General features: G+C 48.4%; 2 protein-coding genes across 2 annotated transcripts in view; one reads left to right on the forward strand and one right to left on the reverse strand.

Moving 5' to 3' along the window:
- LOC309642601 (uncharacterized protein C10orf120 homolog) overlaps nucleotides 1–21114 on the forward strand; it is a gene marked incomplete at its 5' end in the record, with an annotated part of 64665 nt that overhangs the window by 29391 nt on the left and 14160 nt on the right. The gene's annotated exons all lie outside the window — the stretch shown is intronic.
- The window catches only part of LOC309642887 (scavenger receptor cysteine-rich domain-containing protein DMBT1), a 30803-nt gene that overhangs the window by 6862 nt on the left and 2827 nt on the right, over nucleotides 1–21114 (reverse strand). The window contains 18 exon segments of the mRNA XM_082424958.1: nucleotides 841–879; nucleotides 2019–2259; nucleotides 2262–2441; nucleotides 3094–3234; nucleotides 4015–4088; nucleotides 5776–5882; nucleotides 5886–6124; nucleotides 7351–7695; nucleotides 8433–8650; nucleotides 11986–12062; nucleotides 12066–12166; nucleotides 14920–15168; nucleotides 15171–15236; nucleotides 16914–17066; nucleotides 17069–17130; nucleotides 18847–19034; nucleotides 19261–19403; nucleotides 20486–20524. Of these exon segments, the coding sequence (XP_082281084.1) occupies nucleotides 841–879; nucleotides 2019–2259; nucleotides 2262–2441; nucleotides 3094–3234; nucleotides 4015–4088; nucleotides 5776–5882; nucleotides 5886–6124; nucleotides 7351–7695; nucleotides 8433–8650; nucleotides 11986–12062; nucleotides 12066–12166; nucleotides 14920–15168; nucleotides 15171–15236; nucleotides 16914–17066; nucleotides 17069–17130; nucleotides 18847–19034; nucleotides 19261–19403; nucleotides 20486–20524 (2662 nt within the window).

Consider the following 21114-nt stretch of genomic DNA (forward strand, 5'->3'; position numbering starts at 1 on the left):
CTCCTCTCTCCTGACCTCTGCTGGGGAAACAGGAAGTGTTTACTCTTGGATGGACTCTTTCAGAAAGTCTCTCACCAGAGTTACTACAAAGAGCAGAGAGATACCTGGTAAAGAAGGCGCTTCTCTTGAAGTGGGAATTGTATCTGCAAACAAAGAAGGATCAAACTCAAGTATTAGTGAAAAGAAGATGGAATGTTTTTTTCAACAACAGTGTGGTTGAAACAGAAGAATGAATGGGTAAAAGCGACAATATCACAACCTGGTCCTCTAGTGGGTGCGTTTGGGTGTGCTGGATGGGTCAAAGCATCACTTGACTCATAAAACCCATGGCCAAGCAGGTGGAGGTGTGGACCCCCAGCTCTCGCCTCTCTTGGGCACATCTGACTAAGACCAGTGCAATAAGCAGAAGGTGTTCCCTAGCAGAGGGGCCACTCCTGTGTCTGTGGATGAATGAGGAGAACATGAAGCTTAATTTCTGTGAAAAGGATGCTGGGACTTCTGTTTACATTGGGGCTTATTACGTAGACAAAATATTCAGTGTATATGTTCACCTGTTAAATAGAAAGAGGGGGAGTTGATCATATTTAACTTGAAGAAATATGACAGGCAGAAAACATTACCAGAAGGGGTGTCCACTTCCGCTGAAGTTGAGGACAAATCTGTGTGTGAACAAAGAGAACAGGACACTTAAAAATGAGAGAAAGGACACTTCCATGTGTCTTTTCATTGGGGTTTACTTTGTAGTCAAAATGGGCGTTAAGTGGCTCATTTTCTAAACAGAACATGACAAGTAAGAAGCTAGTCTCATTAATCTAAACACCACAATGAGAGAGCCTTTACCAGATGGAGAGGTCATTTCTGCTGAAGTTGAAGAGAGATCTGTAGAAAAAGAGAAGAAGAAACTTAAATACCAGTGTTGAAAAATCCTGGGTTTCTGTTTTTACTGAGGCTGTGTTGGGGCAAAATATCCATGGAACAGCCTAGTCTGATCAATGGAACTCCAAGAAGAGGCACTTATGGGACAGTAGACAGTGTTCTACCTGGTGTGGAGGTCACAGTGGTTGACATTGAAGCTGCAGATGAACAAAAATAACAAGATGGCAATAAGACAGCCATATCAGGCGTACATGTTTCTATAAGATACAGGAGACATAAAAATGGCCATCATAGATCAGTATGACTGATTTGGCTTGTCGTTCTACTTTTGAGACAGGGGCTATGGCAGGGCGTCTCCAGATCCTCCACTGCCCCCAGGCCACCCCTCTACTCGTTGGGTCGCCATTCCTCTTGCCCACCCTTTACTTCTCCTCTTGGAGGTGGAGGTTACTTGTTCAGAGGACAACAACAATTGGTCCAAGTTTCTCCACTGTACGGGTCTCATCTAACAAAGATTCTGTAAATGGGGGACTTGCTTTCCACTGTCTTCCCTCAAATGGGTGGGAGGCAGTGACCCAGGAAAGGGTAAGCTCTGCAGACTGAAACTTTCCCTAGGTGGGGTATAGATCCCAAGATCTAGACTGAGGTTGAGGAGTGGGGGTGAAAAGTCCATTTGTCTCTTGTATGAAGAGTTGCCTTCCTACACAGCTTTAATAAAGGCCATCTTTTGGTGTTGACTCTGATGTTTTATTTCTTAATTGCTTCAGCACCTGGAGTAGGGGAGAATATCTTCTTTATTGTCCTTCCCCTAAATAAACCTCTAACACTCTATTTGTCAAATTATTAAATCCAAAGTCACACAGGAAACTCCTCGGATAATTACATCACTCAAAATCTTAGTTGCAGCATGCATGTGGGATCTAGTTCCCTGACCAGGGATCGAACCCCAGCCCCCTGCATTGGGAGTGCAAAGTCTTATCCACTGCACCACCAGGGAAGTCCCTATTTTCTTTATTTTACAACTGATTAACCTTTGCAGGCACTCAAGTTGGATGGCGTCCTCCCATATATTAAACAGCTGGCATATTTTTCAGAGTTAGAACAGAAATCTGCCGTCCCGAACACGGGGGAAGGTTTAAGGCATGAAGGCATTCCAGACTCTACGTGCAAATTCCAGGGGGCAGCCCCACGCCTGGCCCGGAAGCCACCTGTGCTCACTTGAGCAGATGACGCCAGCGTCTTCGTGGTGCCTGCAGTTGTGGGTGAACCAGCCGCTGTGAGGGCACTGCCCCAGTGAGGACTCGCTGCCCATGCAGTTGACATTGTCCAGAAGGGTGCTGCCGGCCCTGGGGCTGAAGCTGGCCCCCGGGAGGGCAGACATGGCGGACCACAGCCAAGCTGTCTGCAGACCACGTGGGCATCCTCGATGGACCAGCTGTCACCACACACAGTACCCCAGGTGTCGGCGTGGTAGATCTCCACTCGGCCCTCACACCGGCTCGACCCATCTGCCAGCCGCAGGCCCAGACCTTGGTGGACGTTCCAAACAATGACCTCCATCAAGGCTCATCCAGAGAGGCCACCAGAAGAGCCAGTATCTCCTGAAAATTGTGCACTGACCATGGATAATAACAAATCTACTCCCTCCTTTATTTCATTCTGTTTAATTTTGCCCTGGGTATTACTCTGTGTTTTTCAAGGTTACAACTGGTTAAGAAATGGTTTTGCCCCTTAGCCAGCTGGTCCAGAGCCCTGCATTCCTGCATAGCTGCCCCTTCTCTTTCACTGTGTGTTGTGAAGTCTCGGGTTCTGGCACTCACAGGGTTTTTTGGATTTTTCATGAGAAGCTATCATGCACACACTAACTGGTGTGTGTACGTGTGTGTAAGATTCTCTGTGTGCCTTGCACGCATCGATCAAGTGACAAGAACGATAATTCCTATCTGTGTTATTCCCAGGATCATGTGTCACGACATGTGAAGACGCTCTGGGAAGTATAAAGGGCAGTCATTACAGGCTGGTCCCCACGGTCAAAGGGCAGTGCTACAAAAAAGAGTCGAGACTGCATATGCTCAGAACCCAGCCAAGGGGAGCTCCCAGCAGGACCGGGTGGAGATGTGAGGTCAGCTGGGTACTCCCATGCCAGCCTTCCTGGGCGCCGGCTTCCGAACCAGTCCCCACAAGCCAGTCTTGCATCTCACAGCTCTTTCCCCTCACTTTCCAGCCACGGGTTTTCTAGGTGAACCTGGACATCATCAGGCCCCTCCAGCAGCAGCCTTTTGTGCGGCCTGAGGGTGCGGAGGAAGGCACTTCCGGCAGGGCCATTTTCTCCCACAGTAATGCTGGGGTTTTTCTGAGCTAAAATTCCACAAAGGGAAGGCAACTGAAGCGAGAGGGAAAGATTACCTGTTGGTGTGGGCACCCCTGCTGGCTTTGGAAAAGAGGCTAAGGACAGACAGAAAGTGAAAGAAAAATAATTATACAACAACCTAATTAAGGGTCAAACATACTTAACTCTCAGTCAGCGGTTGGTGGGTTCCCTGCCTTGTGGATTATCTACTTTCTGATTCTAAGTTGATTCCCTTCCTGAGTTCTTTCTCTGTGGGGAGTACTCCTTCCATCACCCAACTGGCGTGTCTACAGGGATTCAGGCCAACTCATACAAGCTCAAGAAAATCAAAGCATGGGGGTTGGATGGATTTTTTAAAAATAGATAAATTTTAAAGTCAACAAGCATCCTCTGGGGCTCACTGCTGTTCAGTATAACCTACCCTGGTGCTTCATTTGAAGGTTTGGGGTCATTTCTCTTTTTTTCTAACTCTTCGCTGCATATTTTATTTTATTCTTAAAAACGTTTAAAAAAAGCAGCTGACCTAATATGAAATGTGACAACTATTGGGCTAATCACAGAGTCAGGGAAAAACTAAAAAAGTGGTGATTTCTGCTCCTTCATTCTTTACAGTTCTGGCAAGCAGAAGGCAGTACCCAGAGACAAATCCCCACAGGGCCGTGGGAGAGGTGGGGGGAGAAGGTACTAGCTGACATCTGAATGGTGCGCCCCACGAGCACCGCCCTTCCCACTCTACTCAGAGGGATCCATCGAGCCCCAGCTCAGCTTTATGGGGCAGATGCTCTTACCCTCCTCCTCCTCCTTGGCCAGAGGTGGAAACCGAGGCATGAAGAAGTTCAGAGATTTGCTCAAGGTCCCACAGCTAGCGAAGGTGAAGCCAGGACAACAAACCCAGGGCATTTGGTTCCTAAATCCAACCCTACAGCCCAGGGTAACTCTGCCGAGGCAAGTTATAGCTACTCAATTCAGAACAGCTGCAATTACCTGAAGCTGGGTCACTCACAGCAGCTGATGGCGTTGAGTAAGGCAGGGAAGATACGAGAAACATAAATCAAAAGGAGAGGGCAGGTTATGTCCCTTAGTTCTTCTTATACCCAAGGGGTAGACTTGCTTGTTGGAAACAGAAGGGTATATGTCTTGGGAATTCCCTTGTGGTCAAGTGGTTAGGATTCAGTGCTTTCACTGCCAGGGCCTGGGATGGATCCCTTGTCCGGGGAACTAAGATCCCACAAGCCGTGCGGGATGTAAGACATATACACTCTATGTCTTGTTTGGGGGAGAAACTGTACCCAATCTGGGCATCCGAGAATGGCCCTGAGTTGCCATGGCTACGATGTCCAGATGTCCTAGTTCATTTCTGTCACTGTCAGACACTGCAATGTCATTTTTGTGGGATTTTCTGGGGGGCAAACGGAGGCCACAATGGTGGTCACCTTGTGTGGAGCACCTGTCTTGCCAGTTGGTTTGGTTTTGTAATTCTTTGTGAGTGTGTGGGTCTTGCCTCCCAGAGTAAATGTCAGTTTGTAAAGGGCAGGACCACGTACGTCTCAAGGACATACCACTGGCAAGGTCAGCATTGGGAAGGAGCAGATGGGCCCCAGAGTGGGCCGTGGAGCTGGGCCATGACCTTTCCATTGCCTCTGCCCCACTCCCTGGCTCCAAACCTCCCTGCTCTGTAGGCCCCCGGCCCTGCCCTCTGATGGCTTCGGCTCTTGCTTTGCTGAGAACGTTGATTCCGCCCCTTCACTTCTCTCCTCCTCTCAGAACCTTCCAGCACCTCCCCCTCCCTCTTGGCCTTTCATCCTTTCTCAGGTCGTTGCAGCCAGTCTAGCTGATAAACCAGTTTGCCTCTTCCCAGCCAGACCCAGAAGGATGTGGAGATAAAGGGGGGCTTTTTACTCCAACTACTGAATTCATCTGCAGAGACTCAACTGGGATAAAACTGGAGAATAAGGACCCTGGGCTAGGAGCTGGGCTCTCAGCTCTGAGACTTTCAGAGCATCTCTGGTTACCTGTAAAAATTGCAGGGTGCTGGTGGGGGATGGTTCGAACCAAAGAGACGGTTCCCAAAGGCATCACTCATCACTGGTGGGCTGTGAGATAATCTGAGGTAGCACATCTGCTAGTTTAAGAGTCACTCATTCCTTGCATTAAAATATAAAAGTTTACACTTAGTTCCATTCTGCTTAAGGATATTTTCAGATATACATGGGTATGAACTGATTAGATAGTTCACTGTTTATTTGTAAACATTTTAACTTTGTTTTATTGCCATTGTATTTATTTTTATGTATTTCCTCTTCATGGCAAGTGATCCTGACCCTCCATTCATGGTGGTGATATAAAATTTCCTTGTAAAATGAATTCACTTCAGTGAAAAAAGAAGAGCTGATGGAAAGTATTCGGAAAACCCTAGTGTGGGTAGTAGGTGCATATGGCGGGGACCGTGCAGGGCTGAAGGGCTGAAGCTTGGGAAACTGACACAGGGACTGTCCAGGACTTCCCCGCGGCTTTAAGTACAGTTGGGCGAAGACTCAGAGCAGGAATGTCATTTCGCCCACCCCCCGGCCTCGGCATCAGGCCCACCTGAGCAGACGATGCCAGCATCCTCGTGGTGGCCACAGTTGTGGGAGAACCAGCCGCCGCGCAGACACTGCTACAGCCTGGCTTCGGTCCCCACGTGGTCCACGTCATCCAGGGTGATGGGGCCCAGGCCTCGGCCGAATCTCGCCCTCCTGGGGGCAGACCCCACCCCGCCGCAGGCCAGCTGCCTGCACACCACCTGGGCGTCCTTCAGGTCCCAGCTGTCGTCACACACGGTCCCCCAGCTGCCGTTGAAGTGCAGCTCCACGCGGCCCTCACACCGCTGGCTGCCGTTGGCCAGCCTGAGCGCCACATCTGGGACACAGACATGCCTGGGTCACCCCACCCCACCCCACCCCACCCCACCCCATTCCATATTTCCTTGCTCCCTGCGGCACCTATAGCATGATCACCGCTGCAGGCAGTTAGCCCTTGCTCACAGCGGATACTGATTCAGGGAATCCCAGTGGCCAGAGATTCCATTTCTGATGAATCTGAATTTTCCTTCCCCCTGACCTCTCTCCCCACCCTCTGCTGCCCCCCTCCAAGACCCACCATTTTGCTAACGCTAATGGGCTGCATTGCTCTTTTTAATTAACAAGTGATAATTTAATTAGACTGTGGCACAATTACAGGATTACAAAGTAGCTAGGATTCACCTATACCAGGGACCTGGCAATGGGTTGAAATGTTTGGAAGAGCAATACCTGTTAGTCCCACTTTTGGATTGCCATCAATACCTATTCCAAGACAGAGGAGAGAATAAGAGATGGACTGAGTTAGACAGCCACACAATTCACAAAAGGGATCAAGCTTTTTTTGTGTGTGTGTGTCAAACACATTCTGCTCTGGGCAGTTAGGAGTGTGGCACTAAAACCCATCGATGCTGGCTAGACACTGGCAGCCTCAGTGCCCACCGGGTGAGGGAGCACACTGTGCTTTCCAGGCTCGTGATGGCTCATCTAGTTGCTAGAAGCGCTAAATTTGAAAACATGGCATTTCCTTACTTTGGGTCAGTTATGGGGCTGAAGGAACTTTAGCAACAGAGCTGGGCTCAGTCTTTCACACAGCACCTTAGGGGACGGGCCTGTGTGTGATCTAGGCTCTGCCTCTGCTGCCTTGTCAATCAAATGAGGATGCTGGTAGTCTCTACCTTATTTGAGACTGTGAAGATTAAATGAGACCAGGAATGCACTGGTTTTAGCACAGAGCCTGGCTTGTGTTAAGCACTCTTTGGACACCGGCTGCTATTCCCATTGAGGAGAGAGTGGATTGTCACCAACGCCGTGGCCTGTCTATCCAGGAATGGGCTGTCTGGTGATACAAACCCCCCATTTAATCACCACAGCTTTTAAGGTGGGACCTTGAGCATTTTACAGACACGACAACTGAAGAGAAAGAAAACTACCTCTTAAGCAAATTGACTTGAAAAGATGGCTTGAAGCCCACAGCCCCTTTCTGAGTAATTGACGTCTCCCTTCCCAGAGGCTGCCGGGGGGTAAGGCTCTCCCTGAGGTGTGCTGTGTCCCAGGGGGGCCCACCTGAGCAGACGACGCCGGCTGGGTGTCTGCAGCTGTGGGAGGAGCAGACGCCGCCAGCTGGGTGTCTGCAGCTGTGGGAGAAGCAGCCGTTGTGCGTGCACTGCCACAGCCTGGCTTCATTCCCCTTGCGCCGCACATCGTCCAGCATGACGTGGCCAGTGCCTCCACCAAAGTAGCTCTGCGCCGGGGCTGACAAGGCCGCGCCACAGCCGAGCTGCCGGCACACGACCCTGGCGTCCGTCGGGTCCCAGCTGTCGTCACACACGGTGCCCCAGGTGCCATTGTAGAGGGCCTCCACCCGGCCCTCACACCTGTGACTGCCGTCCCCCAGTCTCAGGGCCGCGTCTGGGGGCAGGAGAACAGAGGCTCCTGAGCTGTGGTGCTGTCCCCCGTCTCTGCTCAGGCCCTTCCGCTCAGATAGAGAATGCCCAAGATTCTCAGATGGGCACGTTTTCCCATATTAGGCTGTTGGACCCTATGTCTTGATTTGCCAGGAATGGTCCTGGTTTATGACTGCTGTAGGTCAGTTAATGCCCATTAATTATTTTAGAGTCTCTTTTAAACTCTCAAAAGTACCCTGACTGAAGGATAAGTTATACGGTCACCCTAAGCATTATCCTCCGAGGGCTGTGGAATGTTCCCCATAGCTTGCTGCAGAAGCTCAGAGGCCTGTATGAATATGCGTTCTGGATGGTTTCTGCATAGAATTCGGCTGGAAGCAGGTGGGCTGGTAGTTGTAGTTTGAGATGGTTTTGCTCCAGAAGGATTCGCTCTACTGCATTTCCGTTTCCTTTGGAGAAGGAGGCTGTTGTTTGGGTTCTTGCCCTGCACGCGTGGCCACGGCAAGATACGAGACTCAGCCGTCTGTCTCTTCAGGGGGATGTCTTGGAGGAAGATGACAGTGAGGGGCAGAGCAAGGGGAGGGGTGGGCAGGGGGCTGTCAGTGTCAGAGTGCTGTCACTCAGGATGTCAGTAATGCAGGTGGACCCCGCAGGTCGGATTTAGAAAGCCTCTCCTCTCTTAAAGGGAAAGGACGCAAATTACATCTGACTTCCCTCTGAGGTCCCTATTAGGACACCCACCACTCTCCCTTTCATCCTGCTGAATGGCATTGTACGGGGCAAGGAACCCTGTGTTGGTGATCATGGCGTCGCTTCTGAACACTGCGGTCAGGATGTTTGACGAGGAGCCGAACGTGAGCCCTGCCCCGGCACAGAAGCTGCCCATGGAGAGCGAGGCAACCTGCTGTCCATCGAACGCTTCGATGAAGTCGTAAGGGCACCCACCGATGTCCTCTAATCTGAGGAGGTGAAGGCAGAGTTAAGCTCCCCAAGGAAATCTGCAGAAATGTCTCACATAAAGTCAAATTTTGCATCATATCCAGCCAGAAAGTGCAGGCACTCCTGCCCCTCCTTCCAACCACACAGCTCACTAGTGGACTTGACCCCTCAGATACTGCCTGAGTCTGCCCTCCTGTCCCTCCCTGTCGGGACTGGTCCAGGCCAGTCAGCCTCCCGTCATGTCTCTCCTGGTCTATTTCAGCACCCCTCCCCGCCCTGCTGCGGCCACAACTGGTATCTTGGCTTTCAGCGTGTCCCACCATCTTCCTCTCTGCCTCAAGTGTCTCCAGGATATCCCCTGACTCTTTATTCAAATTCTGCCACTCCCTATGGTGGTGGAGAGTGTCCACTAGGGTCTCACTGAGTGGAACTCTCAACAAGACCCAGAGCAGGAAGAAATGGTGACAGCTGTAAAAGTTTTGAAGGCCTGTTGACTAAGACTCTTCCCTCCAATGCCCCAAACTGCCCGGTTCAAACCAAGTGTTTTCCTGGCATGTTTCGTCTAACCTGGATGATCAGAGAAGCTGTCCCTGGCATCGTATCTAAAGCTGTCTTCGCCCCTTTCGCTCTCTGCCTTGTTACCAAGTATGTATTATATTTTTCTTGATAGCACTTATCAACTTATCACTAACTGAAGTTGTCCACTGAGTTATTGGTTTATTCGAGTACTACTTGTCTCCCCATCTAGAATGTAAACTCCATGAGGGTAGAGACCTTGTTTGTCTTTTTTGGCATTATAAACCCATTCCTAGACCAGGGCCTGCAGAAAGTGGGCTCAATAAATATACATTAAAGAACATCAACATTTATCTAACACGATAAAAATGTAACATATGCACATTTGCATTTAAACAACAGTCAGTGGCCTTTGACGCATGCCTTGTCTGTGCTCATTGCATAATATACACAATGGGCACAATGACATTTGTATGCAAACTACTGAATTTGAAAAGCTGTTTGTTGCAGAACACATCTGTTTCAATGAAATAAGAGCCAAGTAGCTCAAAATAACTCATTTTTTTTTTTTAGATTAGTTTTGTTTTTTTTGGTTTTTTTTTTTAATACTTTATTTATTTAATTTATTTATTTATGACTGTGTTGGGTCTCTTAGTTTTCGTGTGAGGGCTTTCTCTAGTTGCGGCAAGTGGGGGCCACTCTTCATCGCGGTGCGCGGGCCTTTCACTATCGCGGCCCCTCCCATTGCGGGGCACAGGCTCCAGACGCGCAGGCTCAGCAGTTGTGGCTCACGGGCCCAGTTGCTCCGCGGCATGTGGGATCCTCCCAGACCAGGGCTCGAACCGGTGTCCCCTGCATTAGCAGGCAGATTCTCAACCACTGCGCCACCAGGGAAGCCCAAAATAACTCATTTTTAAATTAGGGAAAAGTGATAATATTTGTGTGGAAGGTGATGGTAGTGTGGCAATAACAGGCGACACTGCAGTGCATACCTCACATTTTCATTGTGGACGTCTCAGTCTCAGCACCACTGACACTGGGGATGGATAACTCTCTACTGTGGGGGGCTGTATTGCGAATTGTAGGACACTTAACAGCATCCCTGGCCTCTACCCACTATACGACAATGGCGTACCCCCAATTGAGACAGTAAAAAAATGTCTCCAGACACAACGAAACATCCTGTGGGGAGGTACAGTTATTCCCAGTTGAGATTCACTGGAGCAAATAACAACTAATTTTATGTCCTAAGAAACAAAAAGCAAATATCAATAAATTCAGACTTAAAAATGTCAAACTCCAAAAATCAGCAACTAAGCTCAGCCTCCAGGCAACACACTAAACAGTCCTTGATTGGTGAGCTCTGAAATTATAGTAGGAAATTCGTGTTGGAAGGCTAACCTTGAGACTGCGGGGCTACGGGTCATTACAGCTGTTTGTAATAACCGTTTTCCAGAAACGATAAAATGGTACTCTATGCCCCAAAACATTAGAACTGTGAAGATCATAGATTTGAAATATATGATGCCAAATCTTCTCACATTGTTTTCAGCAAATAAATGTGTGGAATGAATGAATGAATGATAAATACACTTTGCTCATAATACATAACACTCCCTGATTTTAGTCATGTCCTCCCCATTCTAAAGGAAATTTAGGCATCAGGTAAAACTAACACTCCACAGCCGACCCATTACATTTGAAGGCAGCATTTAACCATTACATCCTTGACTGCTGTGGCCAATGAACACAGACAGAAAGCAGTGGCAGAGGTCTGGGACAGGCTGTGTGACAGTGTTAGGAAGACAGAATGAGCCAGACATGACCCAGTGTAGAAAGATGAAACCAGGGTTAAACATTATCAGGAAAAGTAATATTTTCATTAAAAAGTTACTCCTGTATATGTATGTGTGTACAAATATATATGTATATATACATGGATATAAATATGCATTACAATGGGATGAATTCCTTTAAAAATGGGTGATGGTTGGAGAAAGAGTAGGAAGCACAATGTACATGATACGAGGAATGAATGAACGGAGGCTATTTAATAATCAGAAGAAAAATCTTAGTAGGAACATGATAGAAATTCTTGAAGGGAAGAGGAAAAAGATTTGTGTAGCACCAGAGGGAAGAATAAAGATCAGAAAATGGTAATGAAGAAGAACAGTTTAGGGTTCAGCCAGAGGAAGAGGCTGTGTCCCAAATGGAGCTGGCTGAGAGTGGAGGGGCAAGGTCCTCACGTGTGGGTCACCCCAGCTGAGGCTCCCTCCAAGGCAGGTGTCAGGGATGCTCGTGGGGTCTTCTCCAATTGCACTTTCTAAGCTAAGACTTTCTGAGCTCAGATGACCAGACCAATTTTCACCTAATATGTGAAAGGATTTGTCACATGGTGCTGTAGGCTGAATGTCATTCCCCTCGAAATTCATATGTTGAAACCTAACCCTCAATATGATAGTATTAGGAGGTGGGGCCTTTAGGAAGTGATTAGGTTATGAAGGCAGAGCCCTCATGATGGGATTAGGGTCCTTGTAAAGAGGGCTGAGAAAGTTCCCGGTCCCTTCCACCACGTGAGGTTATAGTGAAAGACGGCCATCTATGAACCCGGGAGCAGGTCCTCAGCAGATACCGAATCTGCTGGTATACTGATCTTGGACTTTCCAGCCTGCAGAACTGTGAGAAAATAAACTTCTGTTGTTTATTAAGATACCCAGTCTATTACAGTTTTGTTACAGCAGCTGAAATGACTCAGACACTTGGAAAAGCGACCTCTTGGGGAAAGCATGGTTTCAAATCCGGTCTGGCCTTTGATGCAGGGAAAAGCAAAGCTGCTTACTTCAGGCTGGGGATTGTCAGCTCTACGTGGAACTTCTCAGCCAGGTGTATCACCCAGACACGCTCCACGTCACTGGGCTAGTTTGTTGGATACCAAGGACTGTAGAAGGAGCCCGACAGACTTGAAATGACTCCCCCACAAAAGTGACTTCCTCCTGTGAAAACAAACGAGAGAGCCGGGGCTGGATTCTTCAGGCATGCAACTTGCATTTTCTCGAGTATAGAATCCAGAATTCCAGCAAGCTCAAAAGTGAATCACAAAATGGGAAGGGATCATGCTGGTGTAGACATGGTTGCGGCCTGGCTGGTGTGTGGCTGTACCCTGAGAGGGAGTGAGGGAGGAGGAAAGATGTGTGACAGGTAGGCAGGACCCGAAGACTGTAGGTGAGGCTGGAAATGGATTGGATATGCACATGGCAGGTGTGGGGTGTCCAGTGACACGTCCTTACTGCTCTCCCCAGCTTCCTGTCATGCAAACCAGCCCAACTAATATGCAGACAATCGATCTACTTGTGAGGGCTCCGTCCCACCACTTCCTTCCCCTCATGCAGGCAGGACAGCAGACGTCTATTCTGCTTTTATGAGTTATCACCATGATTCCACCCTTTACAGGTTATACTTTCAGTGGAAGAGAGTTACCTTGTGGGATAGGCACTTGGGGAATGGCAGCTGCAAAAATCAGAACCAAAAGAATCAGGAAAGAGCTTAGCACGATAACATCACCTTATATCAATACCTAAGTACAAATGAATGAAGCTGCTACTACTCTTGAATCTTAATATATGGTGTGGACACACTCATTCCTCTTTTCTCCCTGATCTGAGATACAACCTCTCCCCTTCTTTCAGTGATTCACCAGGAAATCACAGACAACGCAGAGTCTCATGATTTGTTTTCTCTTCTGTGCTGGGGTCCACCAACCCAAGGGCTGTCCTGAGACTGACCAGTCATGAGGCATCACCTACAGTAACATCTGGGCTTATGAACATGCCACAGTGCCTGCAGAAATTTATCAGGTGCCAAAATGCAGAGGGACAATACAGCTTTCAAACCCAGAGAGCTGAGAGCCATGGTGGGGAAAGGTAGGTTGGACAAGTATTCCAACGAAGTAAGACGGGCCCCTTCCCATAGGTCTGCCTCTGCAACCCACACCAGAAGGGCAACCTACAAGGGATGGCAGCTTCCACCTGGGACGCCCTCGGAACCTGGACTGGAGTGGCTAAGAGGCTCCCAGTGCGTGTCCCTCCAAATGCACCATAGTGGTGCCAGCCCAGGGTAGGGACAGCTGCTAGCCACCTCGCCTGGCCCCCAAACGCTGCAAGGAGCACCCCGACCCCGACTCCCCCCGGCCCAGGCCACCACTGAGGGCAGAGAGCGGCACCGTCACTGGGTAAGGCTGGGAGGAGGATGCGTGGGGCCCGGGGTGCCAGTGAGCAGGGAAGCAAGCGGCTGAGAACTTGTCCTGGAGAGGCAGGCAGATGCAGGAGGCAGGACCGTAGGTGCTCTGATCCAGCAGGAATCTGAGTTGGGAGGTCACTGCTGCACCTCGACTTTGAGTAGGTTACCTGAAGAAGGTGTAGCTTTCTCTATTCCTGCCGTGTTGGCTGAGCCAGGAGGCCCACAGAGGAGCCCCAAATGTTTTCACTTCCCCAATCTGCTTTCTACCCACTGGGAGAGTTCGACATTCAGTGCTTCTTTGTTGACTTGCATGCTTTCACTCTCTAATTCGTATCCCCGAGAGGTAAACCTTTCCTCCTTCCTCTCTGTACCAACCCTCTTCTCAGCCACTGTGATGGGACCATCCTCTTTCAGTCCCTTCCTGCCCCTCCATGATCTGTTGTCCAGAGAGGAGAGTTTCAGATGCCATTTCATTTGGGAAATGTGACTTTTAGCTCGTTGACCAAGCCCCTGGTTCTCAGCCTTGGCTGCATGTTGGAATCACACAGGAAGCTTTAAATATCACTGATGACTGCCTGGGCCCCAGAAGTGCTGATGTGACTGGTCTGGGGTGCAGCTTGAGCACCGGAAGTTTTTAAAGCTCGCTGGGTGATTCCAGTGTCTACGTCACTGTCCACCTGTGCCTGGGTCCAGACAGAGGTTAGATTTCTTTTTTTTTTAATATAAATTTATTTATTTATTTATTTATTTATGGCTGCGTTGGGTCTTCATTGCTACTCACAGGCTTTCTCTAGTTGCGGCAAGCGGGGGCTACTCTTCGTTGCGGTATGCGGGCTTCTCATTGCAGTGGTTTCTCTTGTTGCGGAGCACGGGCTCTAGGCACGCAGGCTTCAGTAGTTGTGGCACATGGGCTCAGTAGTTGTGGCTTGCGGGCTCTAGAGCGCAGGCTCAGTAGTTGTGGCGCATGGGCTTAGCTACTCCATGGCATGTGGGATCTTCCCAGACCAGGGATCGAACCCGTGTCCCCTGCATTGTCAGGCGGGTTCTTAACCACTGCACCACCAGGGGAGTCCCGAGGTTAAATTTCTTATTCACTTTGCAGAGATAATGGAAATTCAGTGTCAGACCTACCTGGGGGCGCAGGAATCACATCTGGAGCCCAGTCCCCTGCATCTGCATGCATTAAAAAGAGGTAAATTTAGGAAATCTAAGTTAAATTTTATAAAGACAAGTGGTGGTTTTCTAGTGTGGGCAAGTCCCAAACAGGCAGGCTTCGTCTTACACAAGCAAGAACAGGGCATGTTTAGACTCTGGAGAAGCAGTTCCAGACCTGAGAGAGGCTGCAAGGAACAGGACCGGAAAATTGTGTGGCCCTGGAGTATGTGTTCAGAAGAGAGCGTGGCTCTCAGCATTCTCTGCCAGCTCGGCTGAAGGGACATTCATCTGTCCCGTCACCTGGCCCTGCTCTGTGCACACCTTCCACCCATCACTGAGTTGCTGAAAGACCAGAAAGAACCTGCCGCAGGAGGAGAGGTACCTGAGCAGATGACGCCAGCATCCTCATGGTGACCACAATTGTGGTCTAACCAGCCAGAGCTGGGGCACTGGCCAAGGTGGTTCTCACTTCCCGAACACTGAATGTTGTCCAGGAGGATGTCTCCAGAGCCCAGGCCGAAGTGGGCCTTTCCAGGGGCAGTGATGGCCCTTCCACACCCCAGTTGTCGGCACACGACCTCAGCTTCGTTCAGGTCCCATAGGTGGTCACACACGGTGCCCCAGGCCCCTCGTGGAGGATCTCCAGGCATCCTGCGCACCATCCAGAACCACCCACCAGCCGCAGCTCTGGTCCATCCTCTAAACAAAGCAGGATTTTATTTTTGAGTGTAGGGAGCTTTAAGTAAGAAGGATTTCTAGCTCCCATATTTGTGGCTAAGGGAAATAAATGCAAGAATGAAGCCTTAAGGCTGTCTTGATTCCGTCATACGTTGGGCTGAGGGGCTTAGGAGTGAGACAGAGGCAGGTTTGGATCCCCGCTCTCCTGCTCCCTAGTTGTGTAACCTTTGACAAGTTATTTCATCTCCCTGGGCCCCAGTTTCCTCATTTGTAAAATGGGGCTTCTAGCAGCATGTATCTCAGAGGTGACAAGTCAACAAGAGTGTGACTATAAAACACAGTGCTTAGCCCCAGCACACCTTGGGTTCTGCAGATCTTGCTGTGTGGTTCTCTGTGTTGCAAAGCTGGGTTCCTGGGGAAATGGGTTCCCAGCTGCTTCTTTGGACATGTCTTGGATAAGTGCTTGGATAAGTGTAGATTTAGTCCCCTGAAGACACCTGACCACAAGGGCGTCTAGGACTTCATAAAGCCCAAAGGGAATGGCTTTTTCTGGGCTGATGGGCTGTGGCCAGCTGGAGTCACCTGAAGTCTCCTGGAGACACCCAAGGGACAGTCTTCCCTTACTGTGTCCACAGGCTCTGCACCCTGGCCTTCTTTCAGTTTCTCTAATGTGTCCAACTCTTTCCTCCCTGAGAGCAGCCCTTGCATTGCTATTCTCTCTGCCTAGAATGCCCCTTCATGGTCACTCATCACATATCACCTCCTCAGCAAGGCCTCCATCCCCATTCAATCCACAATAGCACCTCCTCCACCCCAGGCACTCTCTTCTATCCCATCTGGCTCTGTATTCCCAGCCTTATCACTACCCCCAAATCATCTTGTTTATTTACTTGTTTCTTATGTCTTGATCCTTCCCCATTCACCCAAATCCACGCTACTGTAAACTCCATGAGGGAAAGGCATGGTACTGTTTACTGTGTCCCCAGCACTTATAACTGGGCCTGGCACAGAGTAGGATGTTAGTGAAGATTATTGGATGAGAAAATGGTGATCTTGAGTCAATGAATGGTCTGGATTTCAAATGCTGGACCTTACTTAGCCTTCCCAGGGCAAGATCTCAAGCATGCTTTTGAAGGTCAAATATATAAGGAATTCCCTTACTCAGAAACAAACACCCAGCTTCAAAATACACCCAGGGAGTTTCCACCCGAATTCCTAATGACCTGAGTTACTGGGGCCCCACAATTGGCAGGTAAGTATGCCTTCTGGGTGCAAACTGGACCTGGTCCTGGAATGACAGGCTATAGCGTCCATCCATTAAGGAGTTCCCAAGCCTCTTATTTGGGTGAGTCTAGGGTCCAATGCAGGCAAGATGTAAAGTGAGCCAGCTGGTGGAGGGAAGAGAATTCTTGCAAGTTTGACTTTTACTTTTCAGCACCCTGGACAGTTCCCAGGCAGCCGGATGCAGCCGCGGGGAGGAGCCGCCTGCCCATTCACATACAGGCTGGACGTCACTGCTTTATTTCATCGCTCATGAGGCCCTCTTAATGGAAAAATCTAGCAGCGATGCAGCAGGGCTTATGTGTGTGTGTGTGTGCTTTTAAAACTGAATCCCAGGCCTCTGCTAATAGGGAAATCCCTTAAATTAGAAAACTGTTCTGTCTTTTCAAGGCCAAAAACCTGCTTGAAGCTTCCTACCTGACTCTCTTTCGCCCTGCGGAATTGCATTGAACAGAGCATAAAAGCCACTGTTGGTGATCACAAAATCACTTCGGAACACCACAGTCATGATGTCGGAGGAGGAGAAAAACATCACAGCTACTGAGGCGCAGAATTTGCCCATGGACAGCAGGCAATCCTGGGGCCGTCAAAGATTTCAACTGAGTCATACGGGCATCCAAGGATGTCTTCTAGCCTGGGGGAATCACAGTGGAGGGTTAGCAGCAGGTTAGGGCATCCTGGATCTTAAAGTTTGAAAAGTATGACAATCACAGGATTAAATAGTTGGAATATACTTTAAATTGCATATTAATATATAAAATATCAATTAACTTTTTCAGATGCCTTATTAACAGAACTCATTATCTTTGCGGAATGTATGAGGCTTATGGTTACAACTTAGTAATAGAAATTTTAAAATCATAATGGTTTTGGCCAATCACAACTTACACAGAACATTAGGAAATGCGAATATACACTGCAAATAAAATCTGAACAGTAAAATCATCCCAGTGATCAGCATGTAACCAACATCACAGCCCGATTTTCCTACCTCTGTATTTCACAACATTTTTCATACCCAAATTCTTGGGGAGGAAAAACTTGATTTTACAATATAAATAAGGACTTCCCTGGTGGTCCAGTGGTTAAGACTCCGTGCTCCCAATGCAGGCGGCCCAGGTTCCATCCCCGGTCAGGGAACTAGATCCCGCATGCCGCAACTAAGAGCCCGCATGCTGCAAGGAAGATCCCGCGTGCCACAACTAAGACCCGGTGCAGCCATAATAAATAAATAAATAGATATTAAAAAAATAAAATTAAAATAATGTCAGCATGTAGAAGAGTATTTGCACTTTGGTAATTATTCAAAAGGATGTGTATGAGAGCTGATTTTGAAGAAATGGATAACTGATAACATGACAGGCTTTAGAGGTATGGGTTCAAGGCTCTCATTTCATTGTGGGCTGTGTCCTTAGGGTTTTACTCAACAAAGATAATGTGTTTCTAGGATATCCTTTGGCACAGGGCATGTCGGACTCCATGGACCGAGCAACAATTCAGTGCATGATAAAGGGGGATTTTCATAGCATTTCACAGTATTGTTGTGTTTGTAGCATGATGTGTGCCATAGACAACAAGAAGAAGGGCTTTGTACAGACTCTGCTTACAGAATCATATACTGGTGAAGAGCTAGGCCATTTACATCCAACAGAACTAGAAGGTTGGCCTTGGGCCTGTTAGTTAACCTCTCTGAGCCTCAGCTTCTTTGTCTCTAATTGGGATGACAAGGACATCTATCTTAGGGCTAACGTGATGCTGGAACATGACAAAGCATACAAAATACATAGTACAGAACCTGAGCACACTAAAAAAAGTCAGCTATTACTTTATGTCCTGAAGATTAAAAAATGGCAATGACTTAGGAAATTCTATCCTTTTTATGTCAGAGATGAGGCAATGACTCTGCCATCCCCTTTCACTGTGGCAACATTTAGAGGATGCAGGGCTCAAGGCTGGAGTAGCCAGCTAATGTATGTGTATGGAAAGCCTCTTAATTTTTAAGCTTGCTTAAAATGTAAAGAAAGAGAAAGTCTAAGAGAATAAATATTGGTACCCAGTGTACAGTGAGGGCAAAGCTGATAAGGATATTTTTAGAAAAAAATCAAAAGAAAAACCATCATAGTAATGTTAAGTCAAATATGTTAATAAACGACTTATTGAATTTTTCAAGCTACAAGTAGCTCATTGGATAGCACTACAGAAACAACTCCAGCTTCAAACTGGAAAGAATTTTGCATTCTTCTGGTTTTGCCCCTAAGTGTTTCCCACTGAAAGAAACATCTTTATTATGATTTCACAAGGCCATACTCTTATTTAGGTGGACTCTTCCCTTTAAAAGTTGTTTTCTTACTTCAAAGTTGGAATCATGAGTTCTATGCGGAATTTTTTATCCACGTGGATCTCCCAAACACACTGGACGTCTGTTGGGTAGTCTCCTGGATGCGGCGGACTGGAAAATGAGCCGGAGAGACTAGAAATGACCCCTCCACAAGAGTTACTTCCTCCTGAAATGACAGGAAAAAGGACGTCAGGATATGCCTCCGTGACATCACTTACGTGATCCCACTAACGACCACCTCACACCCAGCGGCCTGGTGGAGTCAGGCTGCCGTCTGAATAGATCTTTAGCCTAAACGTCTCCTGGGAAGGAGAGTCCATTCAATCTAATTCTTATGGGTCAAAAAGTATTAATGCATGAGAGCTCCCTGCCTTTCTCCCTCCCTCTATCATCTGATGAAGAAAATATTATCTTTGTCCTGTTTACTCTCTCCTCGCTCTTTCTAAAGTGGAAGGGTTCTCGCTTGCTGGGAGAGAGGCAGAGCAGATCAACATGAGGGTTTGGGAAAGAGAGACAGAGACCGAGGCTGGATGTGCCTGGGGAAGGGGTGAGTCTGACGAGGTTTGGGTCTGAGGAATCGGAGATGGAGGGATGGGGGTGGGATGGACTGTTTTGGGAGGTTATGACTGGGACCTCCCTTTAACTACTTTTTCATCACTTTTTCTGGGTAGATTGTGTTTCCTTCAACTCAGTATCTACTGCAACTGGAACTTACAGGTTTTGGATTTATAAGAATTAAACAAGGGGCTTTCCTGGTGGTGCAGTGGTTAAGAATCTGCCTGCCAATGCAGGGGACACGGGTTCGAGCCCTGGTCCAGGAAGATCCCACATGCCGTGGAGCAACTAAGCCCGTGCGCCACAACTACTGAGCCTGCACTCTAGAGCCTGCGAGCCACAACTACTGAAGCCCACGTGCCTAGATCCCGTGCTCCGCAACAAGGGAAGCCACCGCAATAAGAAGCCCGCGCACCACAACAAAGAGTAGCCCTGCTCGCCGCAACTAGAGACAGCCCACATGCAGCAATGCAGACCAAACGCAGCCAAAAATAAATAAATAAAATAAATAAATTTATTTAAAAAAAGAAAAGTGGACTTACACTCATTTGGCTCTGGTCACCTAGCTGCAGCTTTTCACTAGAAGGACCAGCTAGGCTCTCCAGGCATTACATGATTTTAGCCCTTTATCTCCAAGTGGTGGTAAGAAAAGTTCAGTGGAGCTTCTGGAAACCCAAGATATAGGTAAGAACAGAGGAACAAAAAATGAAAGATGAAAACGAAAGGACAGGGAAGGACACAGATAGAGAAGGAGAAGGGGCAGAGAAGGTGTTCATCATGGAAGCCCACCAAAATGATGCCCCTGGGTGGCGCCCTGGCAATGTTGCTGTGCTAACAGCCCTAACAGCCACATGTCTGTCCTGCACACATGGTGTCCATGCTGGGAGACTGAGAAGGCTGTCACCACTTGACTAACGGAAATGGAACTGGAACCATAAATTCACTGCCCTTCATTACTGACACTTCACGCAGAACACAGGCTCAGAGGGCTGACCTAGACAGGACAGTAGTACTTTGCTCGATTTCCTTGAAGAATCACTCTAGGGCTCGAGCTAGACGATGATGGTCAGGGCAGCCAAGGACACCCCAGTCTCACCTGTAGCCACCGTCCCCGCCATGGCATCCAAAGGACGACCTGGCAAACACACAAAGGACATGGGACTGTCAGCTGGCACTGAGGTCCACACACCCACACAAGGAGCCTCCAAGGAGCTGGTAACAGATATGCTGTCAGGGTCCCTCCCAGAACTACTGAGTCAGTCTCTGGAGGTGAAGCAGAGCGTGCAGGGGGTGATAATATACAGGAGGGAAGAACCACTGATCCAGATCTTCCTAGACTTTGATGCATTTATTCTCTGTCATACATGTAAATGAGATATTTTTAAATTCGGAAGTTTAAGAAAACTAAAGACGTGAAATTCTGGCTCCTGCGGCCAATTTCCGTGACCTCAGTGTTGGGAGTTATGAGGCTTCCACGTAAGAACAGGAAGAAGCACCAACTGACTGATTTCTTTGGCCTGGTGCTGCTCAGAGACAGAGTCAGGACCTAAGGAGGCTGTGGCTCCTCCTTCCTGCCCCCAACATCTCTCCAGCCAGTGACACCAGTGGCCCAGAACTTCCTATTGGAGATTCTCTCTGAGGACCAATCCATTCCCACTTGCTGAAGTTGACAGCCAGGAGGGGATGTGACTGCAGCTTTACTAGACCTTGTCTACTCAGCTGTGG

This window comes from Balaenoptera physalus (genome assembly GCF_965194825.1).
Source record: "Balaenoptera physalus genome assembly, chromosome: 14".
NCBI classification, from domain to species: domain Eukaryota; kingdom Metazoa; phylum Chordata; class Mammalia; order Artiodactyla; family Balaenopteridae; genus Balaenoptera; species Balaenoptera physalus.